Source organism: Rattus norvegicus, chromosome 20 (genome assembly GCF_036323735.1).
Source record: "Rattus norvegicus strain BN/NHsdMcwi chromosome 20, GRCr8, whole genome shotgun sequence".
NCBI lineage: Eukaryota > Metazoa > Chordata > Mammalia > Rodentia > Muridae > Rattus > Rattus norvegicus.
This window is the reverse complement of record NC_086038.1, coordinates 1,670,001-1,687,500: the sequence shown is the minus strand read 5'-3', so window position 1 is coordinate 1,687,500 and position 17,500 is coordinate 1,670,001. Positions and strand designations below refer to the sequence as shown.

The window sequence follows — 17,500 nt, the reverse complement described above, 5'->3', positions numbered from 1 at the left end:
GTTTCACAATGTAGCTCAAATTGGTTTGGGATTCAAATATCAGCCTGACTCTGCCTCTAACTGCTGAGGCTAAAGGTTTGCACAACCACACCTGGCTCCAAACCATTACTTTGGACGCGAACGTGAGAAAGTAATTAAAGAAATTTTAAACAAACCCTAACTATAAATTCTCCCTGAACTTGGATTCTGCATCTGCTCCCCACACCCTGTCTTCGTCCTGGTGCAGTTCATTGTCTGGTCTCAGCCTCCGAGTCACTTCTCGCCAGGCCTTGGTTGGTCACTCTAGGAAGGACCGATTATTCTCCTTCTAAGATCATAAACATTTGCAGTTCTTTCGGTTTCTCGTCCGCCTTTCTGATAAGTGCGGTTGGTTTTGTTTACGTACGCCCAGCAGACGCTCACTGTCTACCTTATAAGATCAAGTATCCGTATTCATTTTTCTACACTTCCTGTTACTACTGACACGTGGACTTGAAGTCATGAATCACCTTTGCCCTTCCTCCCAATGCCTGGCATGACACCTTACAGACAGCACAGACTTGAGTTAATCATTCAACAATGGAGGAGCCCTGACCTTGCACACCTGACTCATGGGAAGCCCTGCTCCCCTACTATAGACTTAATAGTCACAGTAGAACATGACTCTTCTACCTTTCTGAATCATCTTGTACATTCAATTTTGATTTAGACTCCCTCGTCTATTGTTCCACAAAAGGTGACAACGTTCTTTAAAAGCCAACTATCTGAAAGATTTTGGAAGTTTACCCTTCAGGGCTGAGGAAGGAGTTCGGTGCTAGAACATTTACCTGGCATGTGTGGAGCCCTGGGCTCAAACCACAGCTCCACAAGGGAAAAAAAAGGGAAAAGAAGATAAAAGAGTATTCAGCCTTCACTCTTGGATAGAAAGACCTGATGGGGAAGTATGTACAGGGCAGACAGGGAGAGGTCAGTTTTGGCTTCCACCATGATGATGTCCCTGAAGCTTCAGGTTGTGTATCTGCTTGGCAACGGTCATTCTCAGTCTCGGGCATTAGTATGCAGATCTGGCTGACAACAGAAGTTAGATAGAAGCTAGATGATGATAGACGCTTGCTCAGAACTTCTGAAGCAGAGGGGAGTTAGAGACTGGGATCCTGGGGCTGGGGATGCAACCACAGTGTGCAGACAGCAGGATGGGGGAATGGGTGAGGCCACTCTACGGGAGACATTGGATGACTAGAACTCATCTTAAGGATATGACATCATAAGGAAATATCAGAACCATTTTGACATATTGTCCATTTTGACATCCCCAGATGACACAGGTTTTTCTAGCAGATTAGCAGGTATACAAGGTATGCCTTTGACTCATTAATCTTCTGGGTAACTGACAAGAAAAGTAGACCAATGCTGAGAAGGAGGTATAGCATGTGAGGCCTTGAGTTCAAACCCTAGAACTGAGTTTTATGATTAGTTGTGAAAAGAATGGGAGAAGAAAGAAAGAACTAAGGTTTGGAAAGAAAATGATGGAACCTAGCAAGAAGTTTTGGGCTGGGCAAAATGGCGAAAAAAGAAAAGCTAAGTGTGGTAACAAATATCTGTAATTCCAGCACCCAGCAGGCTAAGGCAGGAGGATTGCCATCAGTTACAGAAGAACTGAGACTACAGAGTAAGGTTCTGTCTGGAGGAACACAAACAGACAATGGGGCTGGAGCGATGGCTCTGTGGTTAGAGCCCTTGCTGCTCCTGCAGGGGACCTGGAACCCAGATGGCAGCCCACAACCGCTTGTAACTCGAGTTCCAGGGGACCTGATGGCTTCTGGCCTCCTCATATACCAGGCATGCATGTGACGCACATGCAGGCAAAACACTTGTGCACATATAGCAGGCACCATGTAGTAAAAATAAACTGAATTACACAAAGTAAAAAAAAAAAAGAACCTGGCCATATTACAAATATACAGCAGCTTAACATGGTGGATCTGGTGGCAAATGCCTGCAGTCTTGCTACTCTGGAGGATATAGCACAGGGATAAAAAGTAAGGTTCTGTCTCAAAATAAAAAGGAAAAGAGAAGACTGTGTATTTAGCATAGCATGATTACCTTGCCTGCATGTACAAGACCCCAGGTTTAATTTTTATACTTAGTACTATGGGAGGAAGAGGAGAAGGAAGAGGAAGGGAAGAAGAATGGAAAAAAGAAGGAAAAAGAGGAGATGAGAAGGAGGAAGAGGAGGGTTGGCACGCAGGCAGGATACAAGGAATAATAGGATAGGACAAGATCTACATGGAGGATTCGACAAATGGTGGTGGGACAATTTGCTATAATTTGGAAAAGGTAAAGTTACATTTCTAGCTTATACTTTCACCAGAATTATCTTGGATATTTTAACTTCTCCAAAACACTCGCTAAAATATATTCATCATGACATTCTGTGTAACCTAAAAACAATAGCCTGTGAGTAATCTGGTTTTCTAACTTTTGCTCTACTCATGGGGCCAGGCAAAAGGCAGTTGTTGAAAGATGTCCAAGAGATCTGGATGCATTGATGGGGGGAAAATGGGGAAATGTCCAAAACACATTTTTAGATGGTAAAAACAAGACATAGGAAAAGGTGGCAGGAGCAGAAAGATGGCTCAGTGGGTAGAGGCACTTGCCACCAAGTCTCACAATCTGAGCCCGGTCTTTACAGCCCACATAGTAAAAGGAGAGAACTGACTTTACAAAGCTGTCCTCTGGCCTCCATGTGCATGCCATGACACATCCCGACCAACACAGCATATAGACACACAATAATTCATTTTTTTATTTTTATTTTTTTTAAGTACTGAGGATCGAACCCATGGCTTCATTTTTGTCAAGCAGGCAACTCTACCTCTGAGCTACATCCTTAGTGTGTGTTTCTCTGTCTCTCCGTCTGTCTGTCTGTCTGCCTGTCTCTCTCTCTCAGTGTGTGTGTGTGTGTGTGTGTGTGTGTTTTTCAACAGATAAAAAAAAATCAATTTTTATTCTTAAGGAATGCAATTAACAACAGAACAGGGTTAAATGAATTAATATAAATATTTAAAAGTATTTAAAAATTGAAAATTGTAACAAGAACATATAACTATTAAACAACAAAAAGAAAACTTCAATGAAAATCATAACAAAATATTTCTAAACAGCATATTCTTAACGAACATTTAGAAGCACAGATGTATTGCTGTTTCTCCTCTAGCACACATAATGAAAGGCGGTTCCCCAAGCTGTCTCTCAAGCGGTGTTTTCTGAAGAAGAAAGTGAATAAGACCCTCAGATGTCCTACCCTGATACTCTAGGCCAACAACGTTGGATTTAAAAAGCGTTCACGGGGAAGACATGGTCAACAGACTTATCAGTTCCCCTAATTGAAATACCAAATGCCCCAGAAGTGCCAATAGGTTACAGGCTTAATCTTGGTCTGCCGGCTCCAAATAGCCTTGGAACTGTAGAAAAATGTTTGTAACACACAACCTCTAATATGTAAAACTACGGATGACCCTGCCAGTTAGAGGAAGTCAGAGGGCTTCTAAGAATGCGAGGGAGCACAATTCTCTCCCTGTTACTACTGTCAGATATCCACTGTAAGAAACAAGAGAGTGAAATACATTGATGCCCTGTTTAAATTCAGAAAAGTTGGACCCTCCATGACTCTTGATGGCGTTACTATGTCAATGTAACATAACAAATCCACTTTATTTTTTTAATGTGAAGAAATTATTGCTACTATACTTCACTACAAATCATATCTATACACATTATGAGCTTTGATTATGAAAGCTCAGAGTAAAAATCCTTAGTGACATAGCCTTACAGTCAAAAACAACATTCACATGGCAATTATTAGCCAATGTAGCACCCAATGCTCAGAGGTGACAATGTCCCACTGACCAGCGTTCATTTAAACACATCCTTCACAGAGAGAGGGAAAGAAGAGCCAGCTTTTCAAGGCTCCTCACAAAGGATTCTCATGTTCTGTGGATCTAAAAACAAACAAAAAAAAACAAACAACAACAAAAAACAAACAAACAAACAAAAAACCAAAACCAATGCAGGAGAGGGTAATACCAGAAAGTTAAGCATGCCAAAAGGGGTCTCGTTTGAATTAAAACCTAAAGCCAAGGTACCACATAATCACATCACCAACTAGTTTTCATGAGCCTTATCTTAAATGAAATCTACTGCACAATAGAGCATCAATAAATTAAAGGTCAGAGTGCACAAATCCAAATCAGTGGCAATTTGTAAAAAGCGAAATCATCATTGTCAGCTGCAAAGTTTGCCCAGTCAAACTGTTTGATTAAAATCACTGGATCAAGTAGTTTGTATATTTTTAAAACCTGTCAGCCTCTAAAGTTCCTTTTTATTATGAGGCATCAGTTTTCTTAGTAAGATCCAACAGTTACTTAAGTAGATGAGTGAAGGCAAGTAATAGTTGGTGAACGTCTTTAACGCTCTTCCCATTTTCACTTTTTAAAATGGTTAGGGAAGAACAGGAAAAGTAGATGCCATTATTCTAGCAAAAACAAACAAAACAAAACAAGCCCAAAATAATGAAACAACCAAGCAACACTAAAACCACTTCACACAGACGGATCTTCATGCTCTCATCTGGGTAACTAGTGTGTGTGTGTTTTAAAAACATACTGGTATTTTGAGGAAGGATAGATCAAAAGAAACCCAATGCCAGTTACCTCTGAAGACTGTGAATAGGTAAAAACAGGAGGGAGAGATTCATTATAATTTTTTACATTTATTTATTTGGAAGGGGCACGCACTGTAGGGCTTGTGTGGAAGTTAGTGGACAGTGGTGGGAATCATTACCAACCTTCTACCATGAGTCCCAGAGATCAAACTCAGGGGATGCAATTTGGTTACACACTCCTTTACCCTCAGTAGTCTTCTATCCCATGGCACGAGTTTTAGTGTTGTCTAAATTTACTACCAAAAGCATGGATACTTTTTAGACAAATAAATAAATAAAACGAGAAACAGCAGTCATTATCAGGGAAGGAAGGAAATGGGGAAATAGGACATCTTGTACGAGTTTTCAGGTTTCAAATCTTTGCAAGATAACAGCACAAGTAAATCTTGATTGCATGTCTAGACTAGCTTCTAGAACCATCCACCAGGGAACCGTATAATCTTTGTCAAGAAGTGGTTCTTATTTCTAGTACAACATCTCATTAACTAGTACATTATCTAACACAGCATCTCATTGTCTAGCACAGCATCTCATTAACTAGTACATTATCTAGTACAGCATCCTATTGTCTAGGGCAGCATCTTATTAACTAGTATATTATCTAGTGTAGCCTAAGTAAACACAGTGGCCCATATTTCCTGAGTCTTCACCATCACTGTGGTACTGTGGTAGGATCACCTATAAACTCACAGAGGCCTGGAAACCCTGATATTAGCATAGAGGTACACAGAAAAGCAAAGACCAAAGCCCCAGAAAACTCAAAGGAGATGTCAATTACAGGTCCCAATCCCCTGTGAGAATCTGAGCTTAGGAAGGGGCCCAGTACGGTGACACAGTCTTACCTTGTAGTGGCTGATGGCATTTTCAATGGAGAGCTCAGTATGGGCCCGGTGTTCGGGGGACTGGAGGCATTCCTCACACAGGAGGTGTCTGCTAGACTCACAGAACCTGCACACCCTCTTCTGGTGAGTGTGGCAGATGTAATTGTCTCCAAGGACTGTCTCCGAACAGGGCTTCCTGCAGACCGGGCAGCTGAGAACCCCGGAGACCGAAGCCTTATCCATGTGCCGGATCAGGCACATGCGGCAGAAAAGGTGTCTGCAGTCGGTGCTCACAGCCTCCTTCAGGGGATCCAGGCAGATAGGACAAATGTCCTGGTTGTCCTTGTCAAGAGGGACCATGGTCCCACCTCACTAGTCTCCCCACTGGATCTTTTGAAGGCCAGATAGTCCCAGGTGAGAGGGTTCAGTGGAAGCGGATCTGGAGCAAGATAGAGCGGACTCAGGCCTGGACTTCAAGCCACTGTCCACGCTGTATCAGAGAGTCTAGAATATTCTATATTCTTTGTACAGGTGATCCAAACCCCAGTTCTGTTTTGAGAGTTTTCTGTGGAATCTTCTTACAGTTCAAAGTTAAATTTTAGGCCACCTCGTTATTGTCATGGCCAGAAGTAAACTATCAATGACACACACTGACAAGCTGTCCCTACTGTGTGGCTGGTAGGGAGAGTTCAGCCAGAGCTTTATGCTTTCCTCCTGAGCTGGTACCCTACAGGGTTCACTGCTACTGTGTGGTACCACCAACCACTTGAGGTGGAACCTTGTCAGTGACTCTTTATTAACCATCAAGTTTTCCAAGACAGCAATGATGTCACGTTGAAAGAGAAAGAAAACAGGAGAGGGGGCGGGGGAGGGAGGGAGGGAGGAAGTGACCGAGGGAGGGAAGGAGGAGGGAGGGAAAGAGGGAGAGAAGGAGAGAGGGAGAGAGCATATGAGGCTACTCTTTGTCCTTTCTTTTCAAACAACTTCCAAGGATGACCTAAAGAAGGAAGTGCCTCCTCTTCCTCTTCCTCCTCCTCTTCCTCCTCCCATTTCTTACCTGAGCACCCTCCCCAAAGTATCTCTTACTACCCCTACCTCAAATCTCTCCTTCTCAACTTCATTTTCTTGGTCTCCAGACCTAGGGAGAAGACCAGCAGGTGAGCCGGTCTTCTTGAATCTTGCCAATGATCTATACTCACATGCCTATAAAACTAGGGGGAAGGTGAAGTGACTCTCCCTGCTTCAACACCGAATTATCAGGAAGATAAAGATACACATGAGCTGCACTCAGTAAGCAGCAAGATGGACTTTGTTGCAGGGTGTGGCCATCTTTTCTTCTGGGGAAGAGGAAAGTCTTCAGCGCCTTTAATGCAAATCTCACAGAACTTCCTTGCAAGTCGCATCAACTTGTAGAATGAGCCCCGAGAACATGTGGAACCACAAACTCTAGATGAGTCACACGACCATGACACCTGGGTGACGCTGGGGACGGTTCCCATAGTTGTCCTTAACGATCCCAGCTTCAACAGTGATGGTGCCTGGGGGATACCACTAGGTATATATGACTCTTCTGATGGCTGTGACCAAACACTCATCAAGAAGTAAGCTAAGGGAGGAAGGGTTTATCCGGGCTTACGTTTGAGGCTACTGTCCATCATGGAGGAGAAGGCGTGGAGGTAGGAGTGGCTGGAAGACCGTAGGGTGGTTGTTCACATCTGGGTGTATCGTGAAGCTGAAAGAGATACCTGCTGGGGCTCAGCTGGCTTTCTCTCACGTCCCCCTTGAGGTCCCAGCTCACGGAGCAACACCACTCATGTGAATGCAGGCCTTCCCTCCTTATTTAAGTCTATCTGGAAATACCCTTATTGACATACCCAAAGGCGGTGTTCATTGATGCCCTGGGTAGTTTCACTGCCCCTCCTTACAAAGGCAGCTGCCCGCGCTGCATTGGGGGAGGCAGAGTTATATCTCCCCGTCGTTTTATGCCCTGTAAACTTAGCCTAGTTTCTTTCAGGCTCTGCAGCCCTGTGAGAGAAACGTCTAAGTTGTCAGAATACAAACCAAATGGATTTATGTTAGCCTAACCATGACTGTCGTCATGCTTGTTGTAACAAGCAGCATTTCTCATTTTGGGGGGGGGAGGGGGCCAGGGGGATGGTCACCGTTGAGACAGAGTCTCATGAAACCCAGGATGGCCTTGAGCTCTCTATGTAACCAAGGATGACTTTTGACTTCTGATCCTCCTGCCTCCGCCTCTCAAGTTTTGAGATTACAGGCATGAGTCACCAGTGCTGGGGGTTGAACCCAGGGTTTCATGTATGCCAGGCAGGTACCCCGCGTCTGAGGAACATCCCCAGCCTTATGGCTCAGATTTTTTTTCGAATTTGTACTGACAATTCTAAACGAATCCTCGAGATATTTTATCAGCTTACACGCGAAGTGATGACTGACACTTAGGATCATTACTGGTTCCCCTTGGATTCTCTCTGATGGCCACTGGTTCTTCCGCATCTCTGACCATGTTAGAATTTTGATTCTGGTGGGGGGGCCATCTAAAGAGAGTCAGGGTATCCTTCCCTTTGGCTGCCAGACTAATGGACCCTGTACTGGCTGGTTTTGTGAGTCAACTTGACACAAGCTGGAGTTATCGCAGAGAAAGGAGCCTCCCTTGAGGAAATGCCTCCATGAGATCCAGCTGTAAGGCATTTTCTCAATTGGTAATCAAGCAGGGGAGGGCCCAGCCCCTTGTGGGTGGTGCCATCCCTGGGCTGGTGGCCTTGAGTTCTATAAGAAAGCAGACTGAGCAAGCCAGGGGAAGCAAGCCAGTAAGAAACATCCCTCCATGACCTTTGCATCAGCTCCTGCTTCCTGACCTGCTTGAGTTCCAGTCCTGACTTCCTTTGGTGATAAATAGCAACATGGGAGTGTAAGTGAATAAACCCTTTCCTCCCCAACTTGCTTCTTGGTCATGATGTTTGTGCAGGAATAGAAACCCTGACTAAGACAGACCCCAAAGAATTTCTAGGAGCCTCACAGTGGCGGAGATAAAGGATGAAGCCTCCTGTTGGAAAAGGAGGTTCCCACAGCTCTACTGGACTCACTTCCTATAAATCTACATAAATTAACAGATGCGTGTTCCCTGGCCTTGCTTATTTCTGTTATAGATTTGTAAGAGTGCTATAGAAGAGAAGGAAAGAGTTTTTCTTTCTCTTTGGGCCAAACTAAACAAAGCCACTCTTCTTTAAGAATTTCTGTTTCCATGGACACACCCATAGCTCCAGCTGCATATGCAGCAGAGGATGGCCTTGGTGGGCACCAATGGGAGGAGAAGCCCTTGGTCCTGCCAAGGCTCGAACCCCTCCCCCCCAGCCCAGTATAGGGGAATATCAGGGCGGGGAGGGGGGAAGGGTTGAGTGGATGGGTCGGGGAACAGCCTCATAGAAGAAGGGGCAAAGGGAGTAGGATACAAGGTTTATGGACGGGAAATGGGGAAAGGGGATAACATTTGAAATGCAAATATATTTTTAAAAAATTCAATAAAAAATAAAAGTCTAAAGCAAAATAATTTCTGTTTCCTGGTTCCTTTTCCGATACAGGGAAACTGTGTGGCTAGAGGATCTAATTCACTTAAGGACTTAATCACACTCCTTCCTTGTACAGTGAAGTGAACAAAACAGGGCCAGCCTCAGAATTCGCTCTCCTTCTTGTAGTTAACCACACTAGTTAACTACTAGTTAATGGGGTTTTGAAACCCCGCCCCAGCCCCTAGCCCCATTTGATTCCTGTTTTGATCTCCTTATCAACTTTATACATAATTATCCTTAGACATCATCTCATGAGCTCAAGTTCAGTGTACCTTCTAGATTGTTCTAGCCTGAATTACCCGAAAATCTGCCCAAAATAGAGCCATGACTCCTTCAGCCATGACTACTTCAGACAGTAGGTGGTGCTGCCTCCCAAGTTAGGACTTGGCTTCAGAACCTCTTGTAAGGGTTGAAAGCTGCTGCCACTCCTCTCCCCCCCCACCCCCCCCCCTCTCTCTCTCTCTCTCTCTCTCTCTCTCTCTCTCGTGTGTGTGTCTCCCCCTCTACCTCTCTTTCCCCCCTCCTTTCCTTTCCTTCTCCCTCTCCCTCTCTGAATTTATCTGTGTGAATGTGTACCTTGTGCATAATGTCCATGGATATCAGAAGAGGCTCTAAGAGCCTCTGTAACTGGTGTTATAGGCAATTGTGAGCCATGTGGGTGCTGGGATCCAAACATGGGTCCTCTCTCCAAGAGCAACAAGTGCTCTTATGTAGAGCTATTCACGAGGCTCCCAGGCTGTTTCTTTTAGAAATTATGGCTGAGTCTGGAGAGATGACCCAGTGAATAAAAATGCTGGTCACACAAGTTTGATGACCCAGATCATCACATTTCCATCCCTAGAATACATTTTAAAAGCTGGATGTGGTGGTGCATATGTGCAATTCCAGAACTCCCAAGGCAAGATGGGGGACAGTAGAGTGATAAGAAACTTTCAGGAGCTAGCCTGGAGTACTCTTCACAGAAGAGACAAGGCCATGTCTCAACCAGATGGAAAGTGAAAACAGACTCCTGAAGTTTGTCCTCTGTTCTTTACGTGTTCCTATGACATATAGGCTATGGCATGGTTAGTATACACTCACACACACACACACACACACACACACACACACGCACACATAAGCACACACACATATGCACACACACAAGCACACACACATGCATACACACATGCACATAACAAAAAAGAACAAATCTGGCTGTGAGGTCTGTGGTACTCTGTTGGTAGAGTGTCTGCCTAGCAGACATGAGGTTTGATATCCAGCGGCACATAAAGCTGGGCAGGATGGATGAATAGTTTTAATCCCACCACTTAGAAGGTGGAAGTCAGAGGATCCAAAGTGCAAGGTCATCCTTACCTATATCTTGAGTTGGAGGCCAACCTGAGGCCGGACCGAGGAGGAGAATGTACCTGTGAGAAATCCTAGCTACTCTGCAGTTGTGTCCTTTGATAAACCCCCACCCTCTATCCAAAATGTAAACACCAACTCCAGGGAACTGCCAGGCAACATGTTGAATACAGCTACACAATCCGGAGGGCACTTAGGGAAACTACAGAAAGGTTTGAGGCTCTAAGTTTGAGCATAAAGATCCCAGAAAAATGAGGCAGCTCTTGGGAGTCAGGAGACACGGAGGGCTCTTGGCAGAAGCTCCTGAATTCTACCCAACGACCTGGAGGAAGAAACTCAAACACTTAGCAGTGGTATCAGGTAGAGTGAAGTATGAAAAACTGAGTTCAAGCTGAGGTGGCTCTCGTCTGTGATCCCAGCACTAAGGAGTTAAAGGCAGGAGTTCAAGAACATTCTTAGTTATATAGTGAGTTGGAGGTCAGCCTGAGCTACAACAGGTTGATTTCCAAAGCCAACAACAGCAATTATAATTGACCAAAATGAATCAGGGGATGGTAGAACATGCACGCCTGTGACCTCGCCGTTTAGGAGACAATCAGGAAGCTGTGGTACAAAACCGAGGTGGCCACAGTCGTCTCTTCAAATTGCCTGAAAACAGATTTTAAGTGTTATCACTATAACAAAAACAAACAAAAATCCAATTAGCTCAAAGTATATTGAGGTAACTAGTCATTCGCTAGATAAACAATCCTCGTTTACGGTCTTAGGAGACGTCCAGAAAGCACAACAGATGGAGCGGTGTGGACATCTGGGTGGTGGATGCTGTAAAGAGGGACGTCCCTGCCTCTGGAGTGGAACTAGTAGGATCATCTGGCTTGTCAGACACACCCGTGTCAACAAAAGCGTAAGGGTACGCTATTACACGCTTCCTTGACATAGAGCAATAGGTGAGCTTTCAAACTCACTGAGCCTGCAGCAAAGGGAGTTAGCAAATGCACAGAATAAGGTTGGTGAGGTGTCAGACAGAAGCAGGAGCCTGGAAAGAGCTGATGTGTATCCCTATGTCACGGCTGTGTGTGGCATCCACAGCCAAAGTCCTCACAAGGCCCTAGATGGGCCGTCACTATATGTTCACACAGTCAGCTGATTTTTATAAAATCCGCAGTGTGTGTATGTGTGTGCGTGTGCATGCATGTGTGTGTGTGTGTGTGTGTGTGTGATTTATTTATTTTATGTATGTGAGTACACTGCAGCCATCTTCAGACACGCCAGAAGAGGGCATCAGATCCCATGACAGATGGTTGTGAGCCACCATGTGGTTGCTGGGAATTGAACCCAGGACCTCTGGAAGCCCAGCCAGTGCTCGTAATTGCTGAGCCATCTCTCCAGCCCTGTGAAATGTATTCTAACCATAGTTGTGTTTGCTGATTCATTCCAAACAGGTTTTTTCCTGGTAATGATTGGCATTTAGGGTTCAGGCTGAGGGCAATGAAAGAGGACCTGTGTGTGGCTTGCATTTACTGAGGCGCCTGGTGCGTGTGTACTGAGTTAGTGACAGCTGACTCCACAGAGAAGTGGCTTTTCCAGAATAATGCTGCCTGCTGACACCTCACCTGACACCGGAGACTAAAAGGTAAAGTCAGAGGACCTGTGACACGAGACACCATAGATCTGTGGATAAACCAATCTCATCAGTGTTCCAGTCAAAAAGGTTCTTCCTCAGGAGTCTACGGTGCAATGTGTAAGACTGTGTGTATATCATGAGTTACAACTACTTCTTACAGTCCTCACGTAAACTCTGTGGAGGTTATTGTGATGCCAAAAATTATAACAAAAATTGTAGATTATTATAACAAAGTATCCTGAACCGGAGAGATGGCTCACCAGTTCAGAGAGCTGGCTGCTCTTCCAGAGGACTGAAGTTCAGTTTCCGGCACCCATATCAGCTGGTTCACAACCGCCTATCGCTCCAGTTGAAGGCATTGGACTCATCTTTCTGAGCTCCACAGGCACTAACACATATGGTATGCATACACAGACACCCACACATATGCACTCCTGCACACACATGCACAGACACAAAAGGTTTTTTTTTTAAGAAAAAAGTTTTTCAGTTCCTAACAGGATAGTAACCTACTAAATTAAAGCAGTGGCTGTCAATTTTCCTAATAGAGTTCTTTATACAGTTTCCTGTAATACAGTTCTTCATATTACGGTGACCCTCCAACCACAAGATTATTTTTGTTACTATTTCATAATTGTAATTTTATGGAGGGGCAGTCTCTCAGTTCCTAAGACCAGAAGGAAAATCTGTTTTCCACAGATTGAGAAACACCAAATTAAAGAGTTTGACTTCAAATAAAAAAAACAAAAACACATCCTATTTTTTTTTCTAATGTATGACTCTGTTGCTGTCTTCAGACACACCAGGAGAGGGCATCAGATCCCATGGCAGATGGTCGTGAGCCACCATGTAGTTGGGATTTGAACTCAGGACCTCTGGAAGAGCTGTCAGTGCTCTTAACCACCGAGTCATCTCTCCAGCCCACACATTCTATGTTTTTAAAGGATTGATTGAAGGATGAGCTTCATGAGTACACGGGACCCTTTGAGTTCTTGTTGACTTATGATAAAATATTTGCATCTCGGAAGAAAGACTCACAATACACCTTAGCATTGCTAGGCGGATCTAACAATACACAGCTCACTGACCTTCAGTACTCAACAGAAAAACGTAAGGTTTCCTGAAGAGGGAAAAGTCAGAACGTACCGAAATCTCATGTAAAAAAAAAAATCTCTAAACAGATCCTGGAGAGAAATAGCAAGGGCAGTGTGGACTCAGTACTGAACTATCTCTTCAGCCCTGTTTTTATTTTATGGGACAAGGTCAAATGTAGTTCAGAATAGTCTCCTAATCTTCTTGCCTCTACTTCCCCGGTGCTGGGATGATAGCCATATCTATCTTTTGTGCCTTGGGTCTTACACATTCTTGGTGACCCCAAAACATGCTCAGTTTCCTGGACAACAGATATCGATGACTTAGAAGAAAGACTTAAGTGAAACAATACGAGAAAAAAAAGTTAGAGTCACTCTTACCAGGGTTTTCCAGTTGTCATTGTTTCTTAAAGCATTATACAAAGAAAACAAAACTTGCCTGAAAATTAAATTCTGGGAGCTAGAGATATGGATCAGTGATTCAGAGCATTGACCACTCTAACAGAGGAACCAGGTTAAATTCCCAGTAGCCAAGGGGCAGCTCACAGCCAACCATCTATCTCTAACTCCAACTCTAGGAGATCCAGATGCCCTCTTCTGGCTTCCACGAGTATTGCACGTGGTTCACAGACAACATCCAGGCAAAATACCTATACACATAAAAAAATTATTCATAGCAACACTGAAGACAAAATTCTTTTTTTGTTTCCTCCAGAGCTGGGGACCAAACCCAGGGTCTTGTGCTTGCTAGGCAAGCGCTCTACCACTGAGCCAAATCCCAAACCCTGACAAAATTCTTAAATTAAAGAAACGACTTAATTTGAAAAAATATTTTTCCTCTAGATCTGACAGCTAAGTGTTAATGCAAGCTATAGAATCTTCCACAGATATTTGCTTTAATTCAGCCTTAAAGCAGATGAAATGGACAGGCCAGTAAGGTGTGGCCTTTCTGAACGTGTTCAGCTCTCAGCAGTTGCTATAATCAACGTGACCTCTACGTTAGGAGTGGATACTTTTGAGAAGGAGAGGAAGGGCTGTCGATGTTTATGATGGGACAAAGGTGAAGCGGAGACTGTCCCTGGCAAATGAGAAGGGACAATAGCCTTCAATAGCCCAAAGGAGATATAGCCATAAAATTCCCCCACACCCTCTGTGACCTGACAATGGCCTTGCCTTGTGACCTCAGTGGTTGCCTGTGCAAGACCAGGCCAGTCAATATTCCAACCTAATGGGAAAGAGTTCCTACGGCCCTGTCTCACACTGAAGAGCTATTGGCAGTTGGTAGTTACTGGGGTTGTGGCACTGTAGTGCCCTTTGCTCCCGTGGGTGGTCCCATACCATTTGCATACAGTTAATACTAACTGAGCTCAGTGTGTTTTCTCCCCTCCTCCAACCCCCAATAACTATGTGCTATAAAAATAAGGGGCCAGAGAGATGGCTCGATGGTTAAAAACACGCGTTTGGCTCCCCGTATAGACATAGTGACTCGTAAACATCTGGAACTCCTGTTCCAGGGAGGGTGTCCTCCCCACTTCTGACCTCCTGATAGACATTTGAAATTGCCCTAGCAGGAGCTCCATGGTAGAGGGCTTGCATAGCAGGGGAAAAGTCTTGAGTTCAGGCCAGCAGCAGAGAGGAAGAAAGTGAAGAACGGAGGGAAAAGGAGGACGGGAGGCAAGATTCATAATGAAGCCCATTACATTGCATCCTAACTTTAAAAATGGTGGCTGAAGACGTGGCTTAATGTTTAAGAGCAGTTACACAGGATCCGGGGTCAGCTCCCAGCATCCACATTTCTGCTCACAACGAGTTACAACTCCAATTTCTATGGGGAGCCAGCTATCTTTTTTTTTTTTAACCTCCATAGGCACTAGGCTTGCACACTATGTATATGTATGTGTATGTGTATGTGTATGTGTATGTGTATGTGTATGTGTGTGTCCGTGTATATATGCAGGCGAAACTCTCGTGTGCAATAAATAAATAAATAAATAAATAAATAAATAAATAAATAAATCTAAAATGTTCTTATTTAAAAATTAACAGTTTGGTTTTTGATGACAGAAGTGCGGAAGGAGAGGGAGGAAGGAGTACTGTCCTCCTGGGCACAAAAGAGCAGGAGGAAGGATTAAGAAGGATTAAGAAGTGTTGAGCTACCAGAGGGATTGTGGGTGACAGTGGTTAATACTTTCCTTGTCGAGATAAAGGCCACAGGTCAGGCAAGCTGGGGGTTCTGAGAAGTACAGAGACAGAGGAAGGCTCAGAGACGCTGGGGTCCCAAGAGATAGGGAGGAAAACCCAACAGAAGGCAGGGTGGGGTGTGGGGTAAGAGATCTGCTAGGTCCGTGGATAAGAGCACTGACTGCTCTTCCAGAGGTCCTGAGTTCAATTCCCAGCAACCACATGGTGGCTCACAACCATCTGTAATGGGATCTGATGGTAACGTGCCTTCCTGCCGGTGAGCTGTTCCACTCCCTGATGGCACCTGAATGGACTTTGACACCTCCTTCTTCTGTTCTCTGAAACTGCTTTGGAAAGATATGTTTAATTAGTCCAAGGTCCAGGAAGTCTTGCTTTGCTTTATAGACAGCAGGCACTGGCAGTATCTGTTCTTGAGAGACAGTGAGGGAGGGCTTACCGTCTGTTTTCTTCTCTTTAGAATATTCCCCATTTAGGTCTGACTCTTTTCTGTCATTATTGACTTAACCCCCTCTCTTCCCGTGTCCTCCTCTAATCCTCCCATTGAGAGACTCTTCAACCTCCGTCTCCTGTTTTCCGTCTCCCTTCCCAGCACCAGTGTCTGCCTTGGATTTCTGGGCTTTCACATCTCAGATTAGCCCTGCTGCTCTGTCATGGCAGACCCAAAGATGGCCAGCCAACTGCAGGAGGATGTGACCTGCCCCATCTGCTTGGAAATTCTACAAGATCCTGTCACCATTGACTGTGGGCACAACTTCTGCCTGAAGTGTATCAATCAGATTGGGAAAACGTCAGAAAATATCCTATGTCCTCTCTGCAAGTGCTCTGTGAGTAAGAATACTTTCAGGCCCAATAAGCTGCTGGCTAGTCTTGCAGAGAAGATCCAGACTATGGATCCTGCTGACATCCAACAAGAAAAGGAAGAGGCAAGATGTCAGAAGCACAAGAAAAAGCTATATTACTTCTGCGAGCAGGATGGGGCGCTCCTCTGCGTAGTGTGTCGTGACTCCAAGGACCACAAATTCCACGATGTCACCTTGATAGATGAGGCTGTCCAGAACTACAAGGTAGGCACCTGGGCCCTACTCCATCCCCAGCCCAGCAGGGTAGAGTTCACTGGGAGGCACTCCAGTTGATTGACATCCATTGCTGTACTCTTTGTGCTTGAGCTGACCATTGATAGCCAGGCCCGGTGGGCTCAAAGAACTGAGTTCTAGAAAATGCCAGTCTGTAACCAAGGCAAGAAGAAGAATCAGAATAGTACTCTGGGGGAGGTGAGATGACCCAGAGGGTAAAGGTGCCTGCTACTAAGTCAGAAGACTTGGCCTTGACCCTTAGGACCCACATAGAAGGAGAAAATGTTTGCTCTCTGGGACATGCAAGATAAAAGGAGAGAACTCACCCCTGAAAGTTGTCTTCTGACTCTTACACACACGCACACACACACACACACACACATACACACACATACACACAGAGAGACACAGAGAGAGACACACACACACACACCACACACACACACAAACACACACACACATACACACACACATACACACAGAGAGAGACACACATACACACACACAGACACCACACACACACCACACACACACACACACACACACACACACACACACACACACCACAGAGAGAGAGAGACAGAGACAGAGACAGAGAAACCATGGCACTCTGCAGAACTTGACCACACAATTAATAACAATGTACTAATTTTTAAACGCAAATTTTTTATTAATTATTTTATTTATTTACATTGCAAACATCACCCCCCCTTCCAGATCCCCTTTCCTGGTCCCCGCTCCAAGAGTCCCCCACTCCATCCTCCATCCCTTTTGCTTCTAAGAGGGTGCTCCCCACACCCACTCCCACATCACCCCTGTAGCATCCCCCTTCTCTGGGGCATCAAGCCTCCACAGGACCAAGCACATCCCCTCCCACTGAGGCCAGAGAAGGCCATCCTCTGCTACATATGTAGTGGGGGCCATGAAGCCACCCCATGTGTATTCTTTGTCGAATGCAAATTTTAACTCAGAAGGTCTCATTCAAGTCCAGACCTTTCAGTCTACTTATAACCTTCAAGGAATCGTTTTTTTCCTCTCCCAGCCAGCCACTGCTAA

The 17,500-nt window shown here is 44.8% G+C and overlaps 2 protein-coding genes and 1 pseudogene across 4 annotated transcripts in view; 2 read left to right on the top strand and 1 right to left on the bottom strand.

Moving 5' to 3' along the window:
- Positions 1-6,947, bottom strand: part of Trim40 (tripartite motif-containing 40) — a 10,570-nt gene extending 3,623 nt beyond the window's left edge. Inside the window, exons 1-2 of one of the 3 annotated variants that reach the window (XM_063279327.1) lie at positions 6,619-6,947; positions 5,545-5,962 (exon numbers count right to left, since the gene is read on the bottom strand). In XM_063279327.1, coding sequence (XP_063135397.1) covers positions 5,545-5,883 — 339 coding nt within the window. In that variant the 5' untranslated portion in view covers positions 5,884-5,962; positions 6,619-6,947. Of the gene's footprint in view, positions 1-5,544 lie in introns of all 3 variants that reach the window. The other 2 variants (XM_063279326.1, NM_001009175.2) reach the window with 2 other exon arrangements.
- Ppp1cb-ps1 (protein phosphatase 1, catalytic subunit, beta isoform, pseudogene 1) lies at positions 3,696-4,619 on the top strand (annotated as a pseudogene).
- An 8,842-nt stretch (positions 6,948-15,789) lies between the features above and the next one.
- Positions 15,790-17,500, top strand: part of Trim31 (tripartite motif-containing 31) — a 13,326-nt gene continuing 11,615 nt past the window's right edge. The window contains exon 1 of the mRNA NM_001106376.1: positions 15,790-16,435. Coding sequence (NP_001099846.1) covers positions 16,022-16,435 — 414 coding nt within the window. The 5' untranslated portion in view covers positions 15,790-16,021. The remainder of the gene's footprint in view (positions 16,436-17,500) is intronic.